Source organism: Carcharodon carcharias, chromosome 1 (assembly GCF_017639515.1).
Source record: "Carcharodon carcharias isolate sCarCar2 chromosome 1, sCarCar2.pri, whole genome shotgun sequence".
In the NCBI taxonomy this organism is placed as follows: domain Eukaryota; kingdom Metazoa; phylum Chordata; class Chondrichthyes; order Lamniformes; family Lamnidae; genus Carcharodon; species Carcharodon carcharias.
The window spans coordinates 34,807,845-34,825,569 of record NC_054467.1 but is presented as its reverse complement, the minus strand read 5'-3'; the positions used below and the strand labels follow the sequence as shown (position 1 = coordinate 34,825,569).

At 45.3% G+C, this 17,725-nt stretch overlaps 1 protein-coding gene across 4 annotated transcripts in view; it reads left to right on the top strand.

Moving 5' to 3' along the window:
• intu (inturned planar cell polarity protein) overlaps positions 1-17,725 on the top strand; it is a 168,446-nt gene that overhangs the window by 89,442 nt on the left and 61,279 nt on the right. For all 4 annotated transcript variants that reach the window (XR_005944626.1, XM_041201690.1, XM_041201672.1 and 1 more), the window contains exons 4-5: positions 1,215-1,424; positions 16,887-17,005. Coding sequence is in view for 3 of the 4 variants with exons in the window: in XM_041201690.1 (XP_041057624.1) it covers positions 1,215-1,424; positions 16,887-17,005 (329 nt within the window). In the remaining variant the exon portion in view is untranslated. The remainder of the gene's footprint in view (positions 1-1,214; positions 1,425-16,886; positions 17,006-17,725) is intronic.

Here is a 17,725-nt window from a genome sequence, read left to right as displayed (position 1 = left end):
AGTGCTGGAGAAAGAGGACGTCCCAGAGGGTTCAAGGATAGAATTAATTTGGCTACAGCTAAGGAACAAAAAGGGTGCAATTACATTGCTCGGTGTAGCCTATAGACTGCCAACTAGGGAGAATGAGGTAGAAGAACAAATCTGCAGGAAAATTACAGAGATGCAAGCATTATAGAGTAGTTATAATGGGTGACTTTAATTACTACATTCGAGTAGTATAAAGGGTGGAGAGGGGCATAAGTTCCAGGAAAATTTTCTACAGCAGTGTGTGTCCAAACTAACAAGAAAGGATGCATTGTTGGACCTGGTTCTTGGAAATTAAGTGGGCCAGGTAGTTCAGGTGTCAGTGGGGGAGCATTTAGGAGACAGTGATCATTGTATTGTATGTTTTAGGATGATGATAGAAAAGGACAATAGGCAATCCAGAGTAAGAAAAATTAACTGGACAAGAGTTGACTTTGGTGGGGCAAGAACGGAGCTGGGCCAGATAGACTGGAACAAAAGGGGCCATGGCTGAGGGTATTGAATTAATAGTTTGAATCCATCTTTAGCAAGGAGGATGGATGCTACCCAGGCCTTGGTGATAGATGAGGAAACTCTGTCACTAGAAGCGCTCAAAGTTGACAAGGAGGAAGTTTTGAATAGACTGTCAGTAATTACAAGGCACAGGGACTGGACAAGATGCATCCAAGGATATTGAAGGAAATGAGAATAGAAATTGCAGGGGCACTGGCCATAATTTTTCAGTCTTTCCTATACTTGGGAGGTGCCAGTGTGCCACAGACTAGATCTGATGAAACCAAAATACTGTGGATACTGGAAATCTAAAACAAAAACAGAAAATGCTGCAAGAAGGATCATATGGACTCGAAACGTTAACTCTATTTCTCTCTCCACAGATGCTGCTAGACCTGCTGAGCTTTTCTAGCATTTTCTGTTTTTGTTTCAGATGTGATGAATGGATCCCTCCTGTGTGGTGCTATCCTATGATTTAAAAGGAGGAGATCAGAGGTGTGTTAAGTTGAAGCTTATTTTTAAAATATAGGCAACGATGAAGATTAAGTATGCCCTATATTGGAAATGCAGTAAATGAATAGTGTAAATGCAACTGAACAGTGAAATCTGATAATTCCAGTTTCCTCAACATCAATGCTGTTTCCAATATTGCTTTCTTTGAGTGATTTCAATTTTCCTTTTTTTATGTTTTCGAACAGGTGAAATTGACAATTGAAACCTTGAGCCCTGACCCAGTAGGAACGGATCTGTCTTTCACGAACCCTACTAAACCAATACGCACTGACAGCAATCTAGTGAAACTCTTGTGGGGTGAAGACACAACAGATCTCCAAATGGGAATTGACAATAATCCTCATATTGCTATGTATCTAACTTTAAAGCTGGAATCTGAAAATTCAAAGGAAAAGGTACGTACAAAATTGTTATTATGGTGTATTTTAAAATGCTTGAGAGGCTGATTCTGTGAAATCATTTCACAGCTTATAGGAAGTACAGCATTACTTGGTAAGGGTTAGTCTGTTTGCAACAAGTAGGCCTTAACTAAACAATGCATCATTACATTGCACATGCTAGTATAATATTGGCCACATTTGAGCAGTACCTGTGCAGAAACAATGCTCAATCATGCCTTTTTGGCATGTGAGTAGCAGAGTAAAGTGCACAAATAAGATGATGTTAGCATTCTGCTATTTTTTTTTTAAGCTGATTGCAGGACACTAGTCAAAGCATCCATCAGTACTGCAGCTGATTGGTCCAGAGTTTGCGATCACAAATGAAGTAAGGGTGTTCGCTGCTAACCTCAAAGTAAAGCTAGAATTTTCCGGCCCTGTTGGTGTTGGGTGTCACGGCAGGTGGGGGAGGACAATATGGCGAGAAGGCCAAAAATTGGTATTATGCCGCTGTGAAACCAGTTTGCGATCATCCGTTCCACTCGTCGATGGTAGGCTGTGTTTCCCGCTGCCGCACATCAGGAATGTCATTTTAATATGTTTGCATCTAAATATGAGCCCTACTTGCTGGAATCATCCCCTGCCCTCCAGCGTCAAATTTACCATCCACATCAGCGTGATTTCAGAATGGCGTACTTCACAACCAGCTTTAAAAGGTGTGCACCTGGCGACGTGAATTTCGAGGGGAACTCGGAGGTGACTACACATGACATTACCCATAGGACATCAAGGAAGAGCATTCATGGGGGGCACAGGCAAGTCGCTTTTTCCCAGCTAGCTTTCAGTGCAGCGCCAGGGCAAGGGCTCCAGTGTAGATCAGGCCAGGGTATGAGAGGGAACAAAGCAGCACAGACTGAAGGAATTACTTGAGCACATGCTGGTGGGCTTGGGGTGGGGGTTGAGGGAAGCATCCACGCACTTGGAAAAGCTTGTCAAAAGTGAGCATTCTTTGGCAATTGAGACCATTCAACAGCAGCTCCGTTGACATGCTTGGAGTTAGGCCTCTGAAGATTTTCTGCCTACTCAAGCAATGTGAAAACATGAAAGTGCCACCAAATGCCCCAGAACTCTTCACCCCACGGGTTCAGACTGCAAATTAATGTCCATTTTAGTGGGCAGCAGAACAACTGGATGACTGGGCAAGTTGTAGAATCCCCTTGTGAAAGGTGGCCATGGCGTAGTCACTGGTGGAGGTACTCACAGCCCCTTGCAATGTCTTTATTAAGGATTGGACCAGTATCCATTATGGTTTAAGCTAACTGCGCAGCCTTGCAGTGCGGGTTAGGAGAATGCCTGAGCTGAGAGCACAGCATGTAGTCCAGTGGCTGAAGCTGCCGCCAATTAGTCAGGTGGAGGTGGTTGGGTTTTAGACAGCCAATGAGCGTGCTACACACTGGCCATCCAAATGGTGACTAGCACGCTCTTACATACATGAAGGGGCCTTCAGAATTAACCAAGAGAGGTTCTTAGTACACCTTTGCTGGCCCACACACTTCTCTTTTTGATCCTGCAGGAGGAGAACATCAGGACCATGGAGCCTGGTGCTCAGCAGATTTCTGGCCTACAGCAGTCCTCCGTGCTGGGAAACTGGGAAGTCCCTGCCCACTGCCTACTGTGGATTAGATGGTGCGATGTGCTCACCAGATTGTAACCCTAAGGCTACTCTGGAACTAACTTCCATCGAGATGTGTGTCTCTCTGTGCTGGTGGAGAGTGTGGGTGAGCGCTGTGACGGGCCTTCAATAGGTGTCATTGGATTCTTCTTCTGAATTTTCTTCGGGGCTTGAGCTGAGGACCTGGCTCGTGGACCTGTTTGGCTGCTTCCCAGAAGTGACTGCAAAATCAAGGAGAGATAATTCGTGCTTGGCAGGGGACTGAGGAACAGGAGAACTGACACTCATCATGGTTATCTGATAGATGTTGCACTGCTGGATCCTCACTTGGTTGAGCATCACTAACCTTACCATCAGCACAGGAATGGTCCAGATCATCGCCGGTCAGCTCAATGGCTCTGTTTTCAAAGTCAGTGAGGACCTTGATGTCGGACATTCCTCCACCAGTCTGTGACCTCTCCCTTTTGTTGGGTGCCAGTTTGCCTTGCATGAAGACAGATGGAGAGTGTAAGCAGGATGCCTGACAAGCCAGATGAGAAAGCTGCCTGGCATGTGAGGACAAGACCCACAGAGCAGATTTGAGGTGTGTGTGAGAGAGTGAATGGTGATGTCCCTTGAACTGGCAGTGAGTGAGGTCCCTGTGGATGTGTTGATGGGTTTGTGAGTGTGAGTTGAGTGATGAGAAGAATGACTTACCCTGGCAGAATGGAGGAGATCATTCATCCTCTTCCAGAACTAGGTGGCTGTCCTCTTGCAGGATGTTGGCACTGAGCACCACTGCCACTGCCTCCCATGCTTGATTGGTGACTTTACTTGCCTGTCTTTGCCCAGAGCGGGTGTAGACGACTTCAGGACAGGCCTCTACTGTGTCCAGTAGGCGCCTGATGGAGGCATCGCTGAATTTGGGGGCAGCATGTTTCCCCCCTTTGGCAGCATGACTTTGCAGTAGCTTTTGATCCCTTAGAGAGTGCTAGTGCTGTGCAGGGGCACCCTTTATATTTGGCATCCAGAGTACTGAAGACCTGAGGTGACTAGGGGCTTGCAAATCAGAGGCCATCCTGCCAGCGATCCAGCGTGTTTCCTGGGAAAGCATTATTAATGAGGCAGGGCATGCCAGGAATGGGACGGTATGGCACAAAAACCCACTATTGCAGCCAGTGGGTAAAACAACCTTTTTCCCACCTGCTACCACACTTTGTGAAAATCTGGAACGATTCTGCCCTCAGTCTCGCTGAGACTTAGTCTCTCTAGCAAGAAACTCACCTCCATCACTGCAACTGATTGCATTGTTCTTTACAGGGCATTCCCAGGGTGAAGTTGGAGTGATGTCATCAGGGTGTCCAAGCAACCAGTCACATTAAAGGATTTTCATAGGCTCGCAAACAGGGAACAAAAAGCAGTAAAATAAAATCACTTAATTTTTTACATAGAGCACATTAAAGATTGGTACATAACGCATGCGGTGAAGGTGGTAGCTAAAACATTCTGGAAAAACTTGTTAAAAATTATTGAACAAATTTTTTTTAAAATCTAATCATTTGGTGACACTCCACGGTTGTAAAATTATTTTTTCAGGGCAAGTTCTGTTGTTCATCAGATTCTATTAATCGCACTGCTGTTGAAAATTCAGTTACACCTGATTTGAACAAGGTGTAACTTTTTATGGGATTTCTAATAGCAATGTGCAGGCAGGATGGTTGAAATTCTCTCTAATTTTGGTGATTGCTGGCTGTGAGTGGGTGGTGGAAGAGCAGTCACATTGCAGCCTACATCAGAGTCCTGAGGACAGAGTACAATTTCAGGATTTCCATGCTAATTTGCACGCGCCAGACACCCTGAGTTTGTGATCAGTTTTAGAGGGATAATGACTGCCACTTCTGACTGTTTGCCTTCAACCCCTTTCTGCAAGTCATTCCATTCAGTATATTCAACAGGTCTGACAGCATCTGCGGAGAGGAATACAGTTAAAGTTTCAAGTCCGAATGACTCTTCATCAGAACTAAGGAAATATAGAAAGGAGGTAAAATATAAGCTGGTTTAAGCGGGGGTGGGACAGGTAGAACTGGATAGAGGGCCAGCAATAGGTGGAGATTGCCAAAAGATGTCATAGACAAAAGGACAAAGAGGTGTTAACGGTGGTGATATTAGCTAAGATATGTGCTAATGGTGACATTAAGGGTAGAAAGCAGGACGAGCAAGGTACAGATAGCCCTAGTGGGGGTGGGGTGTGGTGAAGGGATCAAAATAGGCTAAAAGGTAGAGATAAAACGATGGAAATACATTTAAAAATAATGGAAATAGGTGGGAAAAGAAAAATATATGTAAGTTATTGGAAAAAATTGTTGAACCCAATATATTCCCCCTTTTTCCAATAATTTACATTAGCCATAATGGAGCAAAGACCTTGGCAAGTTTTAATGGAGAGATGATGTTGAACATTCTGGAAACAGATTCTTTTATTAGCCCTGGTCATGGACATTTAATTCTCTTATTTAAGGACCTTTCTGACAGGTGAGAAGTGGTGCCTGGAATGGTTGCAACTGAAGTGCAGCCCAAACAGAGAGATTAACCTGGAAATGTCCGAATCTCTTGGCCCAGAGCTGCAATAACGGGTCTGTTCAATTTTGAAATGTCGACCAATTTATTTGTCTTTTTATGTAAAAAGCTTCTGCTGGTTTTGAGGTGATCCATGTTTTCCTTAAATGAGCATTGTCTCTTCCTAAAATTTTTAATACATGTCTTGGATGTTAAAAGAGCAGATAAGCCTGTAGTTAGATTCTTTTGTTTCCACTTTGAGCTCAAAGTCTCCCCCCATCTGCCACATACCACAATTTGCTGTACAGTAACTGCACGCACCAATGCTGCCCTCATTGCTGGAACCCACCCAATTGACTCCCATTGTAAAGCATGTTCGTCATTCACGATTTTGGTTTCGTGACAACGTAACCCCCATGAACGGTGGGACTTTACTGTGGGGCATTTGATGAACTAGATTTTCAGTGGAATTGAAGGATAAGGGTTTGTATTTTTGACTCCCTAACTCTGTAGTTATTATTTTGAATAAGCAATCAAAATTTAGCACCTAGCAGATATAGGTGGTTCCCCCGGTACAAGATAGGGAAGTGAGGAGAGAATGAGTCTATTTGATGCACCACTAGTACCTGGCTCAGAAGTGAAATCAGTTAAAGGCTTGAGTGCAAGTCTTTCAATTACCGTCTTGACCAATAAAGGTATATCGTGTGGAGAAACATAAGCAGAAAGAAAATCAAAATGGGACAGAAGTGCAGGCTTCTTAAATACCAGAGGTGATTTTCCAAACTGAATTTGAAGGAATCTTAGGCCAAAATTTTACATTCAGCGTGTGGGCGGGTGCCCGACATGCCGGAAAGTAAAATGACATGCGATGACGTCGGGCATGCATCCTGACATCACCGTGCACCTTTGAGGAGGGAGGCGCATCCACCATTAATTAACGGGCCAGTTAAGGCCCTTGAACCCAATTGTCAGTGATTTTACGTAGTCCGTGAGATTTTCAGGGCGTCGCACAGCTAAGCTGGTAGGCCACATTTTCAAAAACCTCAACCACGGGCAGCATAAGAGGGGTGAGTGGACTTGTTAATGAGAGTTGTTTTTACTCGAGGTTATAAGTTGCTGCTGCTGGCTTGTGTGAACAAGACAACTTCATTTCGCTTCATAGAACCATAGAAAAGTTACAGCACAGTAGGAGGCCATTCGGCCCATCTTGTCCATGCCAGCCCGAGGACACCCAGGTGCCCTTTCTAATCCCACTTTCCTGCACCCAGCCTATAGCCCTGCAGCTTACAGCACTTAAGGTGCAGATCCAGGTACTTTTAAAAAGAGTTTAGAGTTTCTGCCTCTACCACCAACTTGGGCAGCGAATTCCAGACACCCACTACCTTTTGCGTAAAAAAAGTTCTTCCTCATGTCCCCTCTACACCTTCTGCCACTTATCTTAAATCTATGTTCCCTGGTTCTAGAATTCTCCACCAGGGAAACAATTGTATCCTGTCCACTCTATCTATTCCTCTCATAATTTTGTACACCTCAGTCAAGTCACTTCTCAGCCTCCTTTGATCTAAGGAAAATAACCTCAACCTATCCAATCTCTCCTCGTAGCTTCACTTTTCTAACCCTGGCAACATTCTTGTAAACCTCCTCTGCACTCTCTCCAGAGCTATTACGTCCTTCCTGTAATGTGATGACCAGAACTGCACGCAATACTCCAGTTGTGGCCTCACCAGTGTTTTATACAATTTCAACATTATATCCTTACTTTTATATTCTATACCTCAATCAATGAAGGAGAGCATTCCATATGCTTTCTTTACAACCTTGTCTATTTGAACTGCTGCCTTCAGGGACCTGTGTACTTGTACGCCAAGATCTCTCACTTCATCTACCCTTCTTAGTATATTCCCATTTATTGTGTAATCCCTGTAACTGTTTGACCTCCCTAAATGTATGACCTCACACTTCTCTATGTTAAAATCCATCTGCCACTTTACCGCCCACTCCACCAACCATTTTGGAGTTTATGGTTACCCTCTACACTATCCATCCACTACTTGGCCAATCATTGTGTCATCTGCAAAACTGCTTTGACAGAAATAACAGGCTTCAGGTCAGGACTCCGGAGGAGTCATACCCTTGGGGCCTTCCAGGTACCAGACAACCTTCCCTTACCCTGGGAAAGGAGATTGTGGTCTCCACTGGAGTCGTCACCTCTGAGGAGGAAGAGAAGGCCAGAGTGGGGAGGAGGCCAGGTGTCACTTTTCAGTCTACAGGGGAGTGACCTGTGGGAAGACAGATGCAGAGCCAACAGGAAGTCCAAGGCGGAAGCGGTCACAGAAGACGCCACTATCCTGCTGCCAGGGTTTACAGGTGGCGATGCAGCTACCTCAATATGTCTGATGGGCAAGGCCAAAGGTGGCTCCATCTCTTAAGGGAGACAGTGACCTCCATGTGTCAGATGGCCGGCCCTGAGATCAACTCCAACAGCGTGGGTGGACACCCCATGCCAGTGGCGCTGAAGGTCACAGTGGCCCTCAACTTCTATGCCTCTGGCTCTTTCTAGGGGTTGATGGGTGATCTTCGTGGAGTCTCCCAATCAGCTGTCCACAGTTGTCTAGCTGGTGACAGACGCTCTGCTCAGATGTGCATTGACTTTCTTTCACTACCACACGAACGAGACCAGCCAGGTAGAGCGAGCCAGAGGCTTTGCAGCGTTTGCTGGGTCCCCTGCATTTGGATGTAATCGACTGCACACATGGCCATCAAGGCACCAACGGGTGAGCCAGGCGCTTTCGTCAACAGGAAGGGATTCCACTCCATGAACGTTCAGATAGTATGTGACCATAGGATGTAGATTCTGCAAGTCTGTGCAAGGTACCCATGATGCTTACATCTGGAGACACTTACAGGTGCTAGGCTCTTCAGTGCTCCAGTCTGGCTGGGTGGATGGCTGCTAGGCGATAAGGGCTATCCCCTCAAAAGGTGGCTTATGACGCCTCTCCTCCACCCAAGAACAGAGACTGAGCAGCAGTACAATAGGAGCCATGCCTCCACAAGGGCAGTGGTAGAGAGAGCTATTGGTCTTCTCAAGATGCGCTTCCGATGCCTGGACCGTTCAGGGGGTGCACTACAATACCCCCCAGATCATATGTCACTGATAGTGGCTGCATGCTGCACTCTCCACATTCTGGTGCTGGAAAGTGGGGGCGCAGTGGAGGAAGATGATGTTGATGCAGCTGCTCTGGCAGCAGACGCTTAGTCCAGTAGTGAATCCAAGTACGTTCACGGTCAGGAGAACACTGAGGGGAGACGCTGACCTGGGCAACCTCCAGAGAGGCAGGGACACCCAGGAGGTTTTGATCCAATGCTGCTTCAGCTATCCTACCAAAGAAGAACCACCACCACATGCCAGGGCTGCAGGCTCCATACTTGACACCTGACAGGAACCTTTGCTTGGTAAACAACATGCACTGTGTGCCATTTCAATGAAGTTCAATGACAAACAAGTCACCCATAACATCATGGGTTACCCTGCACCTGCAGAACTAATGAAGCACCGAGAGGCTTGTTGAACACAAACACATTTAATGGTGTGGTGCCTAGCATACATAAATCAAATTAAATTGAAAGGTGTTGTCTATCACACATAATTAATGTAAAAGTGAGGGGATAAAATTATCACCAGTGATAAGCCCGTGTTGTGCTTAAGGTGCTTTAAGTTTTTGCTTGCGAGTGCTACATCTAGGTGCTCCCCCCTCGCTGGTACCGATATTGGAGACAGTCTGCTCACTCTGCTGTCCTGTTGGCCTTGATGACCTTGTCAGGCGTCCTCTGGCCCATGGAGCCTGTGCTGGCCCCCGTCTGGGAGGGAGCGGCCAGTGGCATGGCTGGCATCTCTCCAGTCACCCCAGCCTCATCAGATGCCACGGTCACTGGCAGAGGAGCGGAGGAGCTTCTGCCGTCATCTGGAGCACCCCGAGAGGAGCCCATAGAGACAACAAGCAGCTCATGTGCCAAAGTCGTGTCAAAGTCAGAGACCTCCCTGCTCACCATTGATGGATGGGCACCTAGCTAGGATACTGGGTGCCCAATCCATTTCCCACAGTGACCACTTGAGGTCTTTGCTGGTGTGAGGGCTTACAGGTCTGAGCGCATCCCCAGGAACCCCTGATTTAGCTCCTGGGGGAACCTCTCCATGAGAGCCGCCACTGTCTCCATGGAGGAGGCAGTGCGCTCGGCCATGAGTGTCATTGCATTACTCGTGCTCCACGACGGAGACCATGGCACGCACTCCCTCAAGTATCTTCGTCAGATCCTCTCACACAACCTGCTGGACGTCCAGCATCTGCTGCCTCGGGGACAACTCCAGAGGCACATCATCAGCCACCAACTGAGCATGTTCCTGGTCCCCAGCAGTCCTCCGACTGCTGACGCCCTAGGTGCATTCTGCCTCCGCCTGCACCTGAAGCGAGTGTGAAGTACCCTCACTGCTGTGCACCAAGATACTATCTGCCAATCTAATGCCCACAGAGGTGCTAGTAACTTCGCTGGTGCCTGCCTGGCTGAGAGGGTGTGACACAGATGCGTTTCCATGGTCGCTGTCCTCTGGGGTCAGCGGCAGGCCTTCAGGCTCCTCACCCCAATGGGCTTCTGGTGAGCCTGAAAGGAAGAATGAGGAAATGTCATTATTTGAAGTCATTACACTGTTATTGTGCATGCCTGGCACCCGGATCAGGGTGCCCTTGTCTTTTCATTATCAATAGGGACCATGTCCGAGGCTTTCATCAATATAGAGACATCTGATGAATGTAAAATTCTGGCCATAAAGATGCAATTTTGTTGATACTTATGAATCACTGCTGTGTCATTCTGAATGTTCAAGCTTATGCACTTTGGTAGATTTATCGCCTGCTCCATCAATTTATTGTTTATTCTGATGTGTTATGACTGGAGTAATTCTAAGTTATTTTGTTTTGTCTGTGATAATCACAAGCATCTTTTTGAACACCCTCCCATTCCTCTTTCGCTCACGTCCAGTAACAAGCCCATGGACTTTTTTGTCACAAAGATCGAGACGATGCATTCAGCTACCTCTGCCACTTCCCTTTCCCGAACCTACTGGGTCAAACTTCCCCTAATGTTGCCAGTTGCCCTAAATCTGAACTCATATCTTTCTCTAGATTCTATTCCATCTCCTTCTAACTATCACCAAGCTCATCTTGTCAACTAGACCCATCTTCCGCTCTCTCAACCCTATTTCTCACAAAACTGTTGACAACCCAACTTCCCTTCCTGGCCCCATGTTAGCTGATGTTGTTAACAGTTCCCTCTCCTTCGGTACTGTCCATTTCCCCTTAAAATCTGCCATCTCCTGACTAAGTCCACTCTTGACCCACCTGAACTTGCAAATTACCACTCCATTTTCAACCTGCGTTTCCCCTTAAGCTTATTTTCACCTCCAAAATCCATGGGTCTTTCCTGCAAACCAACGTTTCAATCCTGCCAATCAGGCTTCAGTCCCACAAATTTACAGAAACAGCCCTCATCAATGCCTCAGACTGACTGTAATTGTGGTGAACTATCCCTCTTTATCTTTCTTGGCCTATTTGCAGTCTTCCACACAGGTGACCCATACCATCTTCCTCCAACATCTCTCCTCTCTTATCTAGCTGGATGGAATTGTCTTTGCCTGGTTCCATTTTTATCTATCAAATCATAGCCAGACAGTCACCTGCAATGGCTCCTCTTCCAATTCTTATACCGGTATCGCTAAAGTCCCGCAAGGATCTATCCATGGGCCCCTTATTTCTGATCTATATACTGCCCCTCGGTGACATCATCTGAAACATTATCAGATTCTATTTGTACACTGACAACAGATAACTCTATCTTACCATCACCTCTCTTGACCTTTCTGCTACCTCTGATTTGTTGTACTGCTTGTCCAACATCCAGTATTGGATGAGCAGAAATTTCCTCCAGTTAAATACTGAGAACAGTGTAGCCATTGTCTTTGGTCCCTGCCACAAACTCAGTTCCCTGATCTCTGTTCCTGTCTCTCTCCCTGACAACTGTGAAAAGCTGAGCCAGACCTTTCACAACTTTGATGTTTGACTGGGCAGTGAGCTTGTCACCACATGTCAGTCATCACCAAGACGGCCTACTTTGACCTCAGTAACATCACCTGAATCTGGAGCTCATCTGCTCACTCACCACACCCCCCATTCCGGCAGTGCTAACCCACCCCTCCCTCCCAGTAGTGCTCTCCCTCACTCCCCTCCTGGGATGCCCTAATGCTCTGCCCCACCACCCCACTCTCCTGGTGATGCTCACTGCCCCAACCCTCCCCCCACCACCACCCGTAACCCTCTGCCCACCAACAATGTTCACCCCTCACCCGATGCTTGACTCACCTTCCTGAATCCTTGGTTCCTGTCTGGCCAATGTCGGGAGAGTCAGCATTATAGAGCAGTTTCAATTACCTGTGGGAAGGAGAGTGAGCATTGTTTGGAGTGGTGGTGGGGGCATGGGTGAGCCAGGAGCCGGGGTGAAGGAGGGGATGAGCATTGTTGAGGGAGTAAGGTAGTGTGGGAACATTGTCAGGGTGAGGGAGGGTGGGGAGCAGTGAGGTATTGGGGGAGCATTGTCAGGGTGACGGTGTGGGGGGGGGGAAGCAATGTCAGGGGGAGTATTGCCTAGGATGAAGGAGGGGTGAACATTGTCAGGAGTTGAGGGGGGAATGGGGAGCATTGTCGGGGTTAAGGGAGGGTGTGAACAATGTCGGGTGAGGGGGGCTTGGCATTATTGGGGTGAACAAAGTCAGAACATGAGGCTGTGCAGTTTCAGAGGTTGACAGCTTCATTTAAAACAGTGTAAGTGAATGAATTAAAGACAGACCTTAATATTATCAAATAATGTCAGTCGCTATTAATTCTCCTCGAAATTAATATTTTGCATCGCTGATTGCATTCTGTAATATCAAAAACAAGAAGGGTTGTTGCACTTATCTATGAAGCTATTTTCAAAACTATATGTTTACAGCATGGATTCGCTGTTCAGTTAAATAAATATAGTCCATTTATCCATTTCATGACTAATGTTGACATGTAGTCCCTATTTCTGATGGAATAGCACTGTCAGACTCTAAGAAAACTAAATTTCTGCTATTTGTATCATTCATTACTGTAGGTCTTGATGTGAGTACTGATTAACTTGTTTTTGGGCAAATTTTGGGTTGAATTATAATGCCCAAAGATGGGTGGGTTAGGGTTGGATGAGTAGTGAAATTTTAAAAATCTCAAACCAAATCCCAACTCATCCATCTCCAATTTTTACAGAGGTGGTATGGGGGGGGGGGGTGGGGGGTGGTGGGGGGGTGGGGGGGGGGTGGGGGGCGGTGGTGGGGGGGCGGTGGTGGGGGGGGGGGGGGGGTGGTGGGGGGGCGGTGGTGGGGGGGGGGGGGTGGGGGTGGTGGGGGGGGTGGGGGGGGGGGGGGGGGGGGGGCGGTGGTGGGGGGGGGGGGGGGGGGGGGGGGGGGTGGGGGGGGGGGGGGGGTTAGTCTTTTAAATATTATAATGAGGCTGCCTCATTCTCAGATTTAACCGATCTTCCAGAATTAACCTTGGCCAACTGGGTTACCCGGGCTCCAGGAACCCAGCAGCTAAAAGGATGTGAGGATTGTTTCATGGGGCAGCCCCCGCTCGCTGCCTCATAAAATGATGCGGGGTGACTCGGCTGCGCACCTGCCAACCTGTCAACAGCCTATTAAGGCCATTAAAAAAGTAATTAAAATGATTAATGGACCTGCTCGACCAATCTTAAGGTTGGCGGACAGGCAAAGAGCCCAGGCGGTCTTCAGAAAAAACATGAAACCTCATCCATGGGTGGGATGAGCTTTCATGAGGGATTTAGAATTTGTGTTACATTTTCAATGGAAGTAATTGATATGTCCCAACTCATGTGACAGTGTCACATGAGGGGACATGTCAATAAAATTTTTCTCATCCTTTATATCTTTTTAAAAGTAACACTGATCTCCCTGAGGCAGCAGCACTTTGCCTCAGGGAGATCTGTACGCTTTCACACGCATACGCGAGAGAGCGCACTCCCAGCTCAGGGAATCCCCCCCCCCCCTCCCCCCCACTACCTGCACAGGGAGCGCACAGTACTTCTGGGCGGAAGTCACACTGGGTGGGCCTTAATTAGCCCGCCAATGTAAAATGGCAGCGCACCCCCAATCAGGGGCACCAATCAGGAACCTACCCGCTCCCGCACAAACCCCCCCCCCCCCGAAGGGGGGAAAATGCTGCCTGTGATGTAAGTGGCTTTACAGCACTAACTGTGGGCTAAGTGGAGTAGGAATACTTCCTCCCAACCCACCATGCTTTCTTGCCAGGCATCAGACCCCCACCCCCTTGCTGGGGATTTGCAACTACTGCCCCACCATGCCATTAACCCAACTGCAGGCTCACTACCTGCCCCTGGCCTGCAGCCTTCTGCAGTGTTCTCCACCCAATGGGGAGCCGAACCTGCTTGTGGGGAGGAAAGAATGCAAGCTTTGGCATTAAAACAACACAGCACATAGCTCGAGCAAAATCCCTTCCCCCTCACCCCCAGCTGACAAAACCCATCCTAGTCAAGATCAGGGCTAGTTTGCAAGTGGCCTTGCATAAGAGCCATGGTTAGAAAACCTTCAACCTTGTGAAGTTTGTACTTTTCAGTGGTAGCCCTGAATGTATCTTAAGATAACAAAACATTATCCTCCTTGAGTGTAATGTTTGTCGAAGTCTAAAACCCTTCTTAGTCTTAACAGCATTCTAGAAGTACGATCATTTATTTGCCAGAGGACTGTTGAGTATCTTAATCCCTGCCAAAATGCTGCTGTGTTTAAGCAAAGATTTCCAGAGACATTATTCGGTTTATGTTAAAATGCAAATTTGAAGGGTAATAATTGGTGAAAGATGAACTGTGCAGACTTGACGATAAGTCTCAAGATTCTGCTTTGACTGCAGCGCTTTCTTTTAGGTTTCTTCAAGTAGAATTAAATGTTTCATGTTTTGGGAAAGGGTGCCCTTGCTTCTGCACTTTTCCTATTTGTATACTGAACCATACAGGCTTTTTGTTTGTTTAGGGCAAAATGACAAGCGAAAGCTAGAGTTGAATAACTGCTTTCTTATCATTGAAAAGTGCAGAGCAGAAGGACAAGGGAGAATGAAGGACCTTTGACACATCTTGTCTCTAGTTTCTCTGGGAAAATAGTTATTTCTTTGAACTGTCTTCTCTATAGCAGAAATGCAAAAACGTTTTTTTTAAACTGTTATGTGATTTGTAATGATGAATACTAGTTGGTAGGTTAATGGGAGTTCGGGTCATGGGAGGTTCTGTGAAGGAAACTTTGTGCCAATTCAGCTAGTTGTTCCTGTCCACAAATTTTTAAATTTGTTGTATTGTAAACTGTGAATCAATCTTTGCAATCCCTTCCCCCTCCCCCATTGGAATATTCCTTCGTGTTAAGAGCTGGGGGTGGTGGGATGGGGGGCAGTGATTCTTTAGCCTTGAAATGTTTCTTTTTAAATCACGTCATTGGAATATATTTCCTGTACAGAAGTATGTGAGATTCACACCAGGTTTTGTGTTGGGTCATTTTTTTTACTGCTTCGATTGAAAAATACTGTGTAGACATTTTTATTCGAGCGTGGTAACTTATAACAGTTTTAGGAATGAAAATTATTGAAAAGTTATTTTTGGAACACAAAGGAAGAATGATAAATGAGAATCTTTTTCTAATAAAGCCAGCTATATGAAAACCATTCTTCGAAGGCTTTTTCAGTATGTGATTATAAATATGCTAAGTACAGTATTTTCATCAACTGCTTTAACCTACGTTGCCATAGAAACCCTTACAAGTACAGCTTTAATCCGCCTCCATATTAGAGCTGGGTAAATGAGATTTTATGATAGTGTTCTTAAGTAGTTTTTTAAAAAACTCTCATGCTGGTGCTCTTTTTGCAAATCCATTGTTAAAGATTTAACTCAAGAGCTCAGTCATAAGCTAGGTAGCTTCAATTTGAAAATTACCTGAATGAACTACAAGGAAAAATGTAGTGTATCTAATTGATTTACAAAACATTTGGTGTCAGCTGAAGTACATAACCTGTCTGGCCCAGGAACCTGTGCCATCATACCATTATAATTTTTTTCTTTTAATTATATCAACTCCTATTCTCATTTCTGGACTAATGAAACAAAAAAAGTTAATTTCACTTATTGAGCCAATTCCTTCCAAACACTCTACAGTTTGTCTATTGGGCTCAATTTCCTAAGTGTGACCCTGAAGAAGACTAACTCTGAAACATTTCAACATGGCCCTTCACTAAAAACAAGTGAAACCTCAATTTTACAAGTTATATTAATAAACTGTTGTACTAATCAGATGTCACATCAATCATCTTATGAACACAGGAATCATTGTGTTTCATGGAATAGTGGTTGTTGATGTCTACCCAATTCTCGTTCTCTTCAATCATGTTCTTAAAAAGATATTTATTCATTTTATTTTTAATAACCAATCAACTAGGCATTAACTGGTAGTATAGGTATATGTTTAAGATAGAACTGGTAACAGAAATTAAGTCTTGAAATTGTGATTAAAATGCCAAATGTAACATGGTGAAGTGCGTGATTTAACAATGGCCTGTATTTTGCCCATGAAATGGCGCTTGCGTTGACTTCAAAGCTTCTCACAATGATGTAATGATCTTTGCGAATGGTTTTCCCCTTTCCTGATAACAATTTAAATATGACTCCAAGGCAAGGTGATATCATGGCATGCAACAGCAGTTTGTCAGCAAGCAGGTAAACAACCAATCATAGTTAAAACCGCTTAAAATGCTACTGCAGCAATCTTTTACATCATGCTTTTAGTGAAACCAGCTTGCAATGAAAAATGTTTCGAAATCAAGGTGCCTCAGTTTATATTTTATGACTGCAGTACTTAGTGTTGTCCCAACATGAAATACTGACCATCATCACTGACAAGGCCTACATCATGATGTTGTTTAGGTAATATTAAATGGGATTTATTTCTTATACATTGCGTATTTGTGTGTACCTTTAAATTTGAAGCTTCAAATCGTAAAATTCTTGACCTAGTTATTCTACAATGCACAAAAAAATATAAAAATGTGGTGCAGGTGGTGATATACAGTGTGTTAATGTTAGCGATTATATTTTGCGTTTAGCTGTAATGATGTGAAGCATTTCTTATTTTTCAACAGCAAGAAATTCTTTACCAGTATCCGATGACTAACGTATCCCAAAAGTTGAAAAGTGTTCGAGGAATATTTCTTACACTATGCGACATGCTGGAGAATATAACTGGGGATCAAATTATCAGGTGACCAAAACATGTTATTTCATTAGTAGGATAAAAGATATCGAGCTTTTGTTGATCAAAAGTTGCCATTATGTTAAAGGTTAATTGTTCAAGTGATATCTAGTGAAGCAAAAATAACAATACCTGGAAAAACTCAGCAGGCCTGGCAGCATCTGCGGAGAGGAACACAGTTAACGTTTCGAGTCCGTATGACTCTTCATATGTTCTTTTCCATCAGTGATTCTCCAGTCAACCATTCCGAGTTCAATGTAGTGCAATATGTGATTTTTCCACACTTTGCAAAAGTGTGTATATGCTTTTTTTCTATTTAACATGCTTTATTTCTTTACTAATCACTACTGCATGTTGAGTATTTCACTATCGATGAGATGTGACTACTTTCTTCTTCTTTTGCTCTCTGCGCAAAGGCAGGTCTGACCTACAGCGCCACGATCTCTGCCACAGGTAGGGCAAAGAAGCAGGTCCCAACTATGCCCCAGCCGGAAAGGAGATTGAACACTGGCTTTTGGCACCAATCTGATGCTGGTTGCCCAGCTAACTGAGCCAACCGGTCCCTCCAAGAAGTCCGAGTTGCTTTGGCAACATACGCTTTTACATGCATATTGTAGCCTGGAGCTATGGATAGTGATGAAAGAGGCACCAACTTAGTTCCATCACATGGTTGACCAGGAATCTCTCCCGCACTTAGCGCCTGCCATTGGTGTATGTTGGAAGGACTTA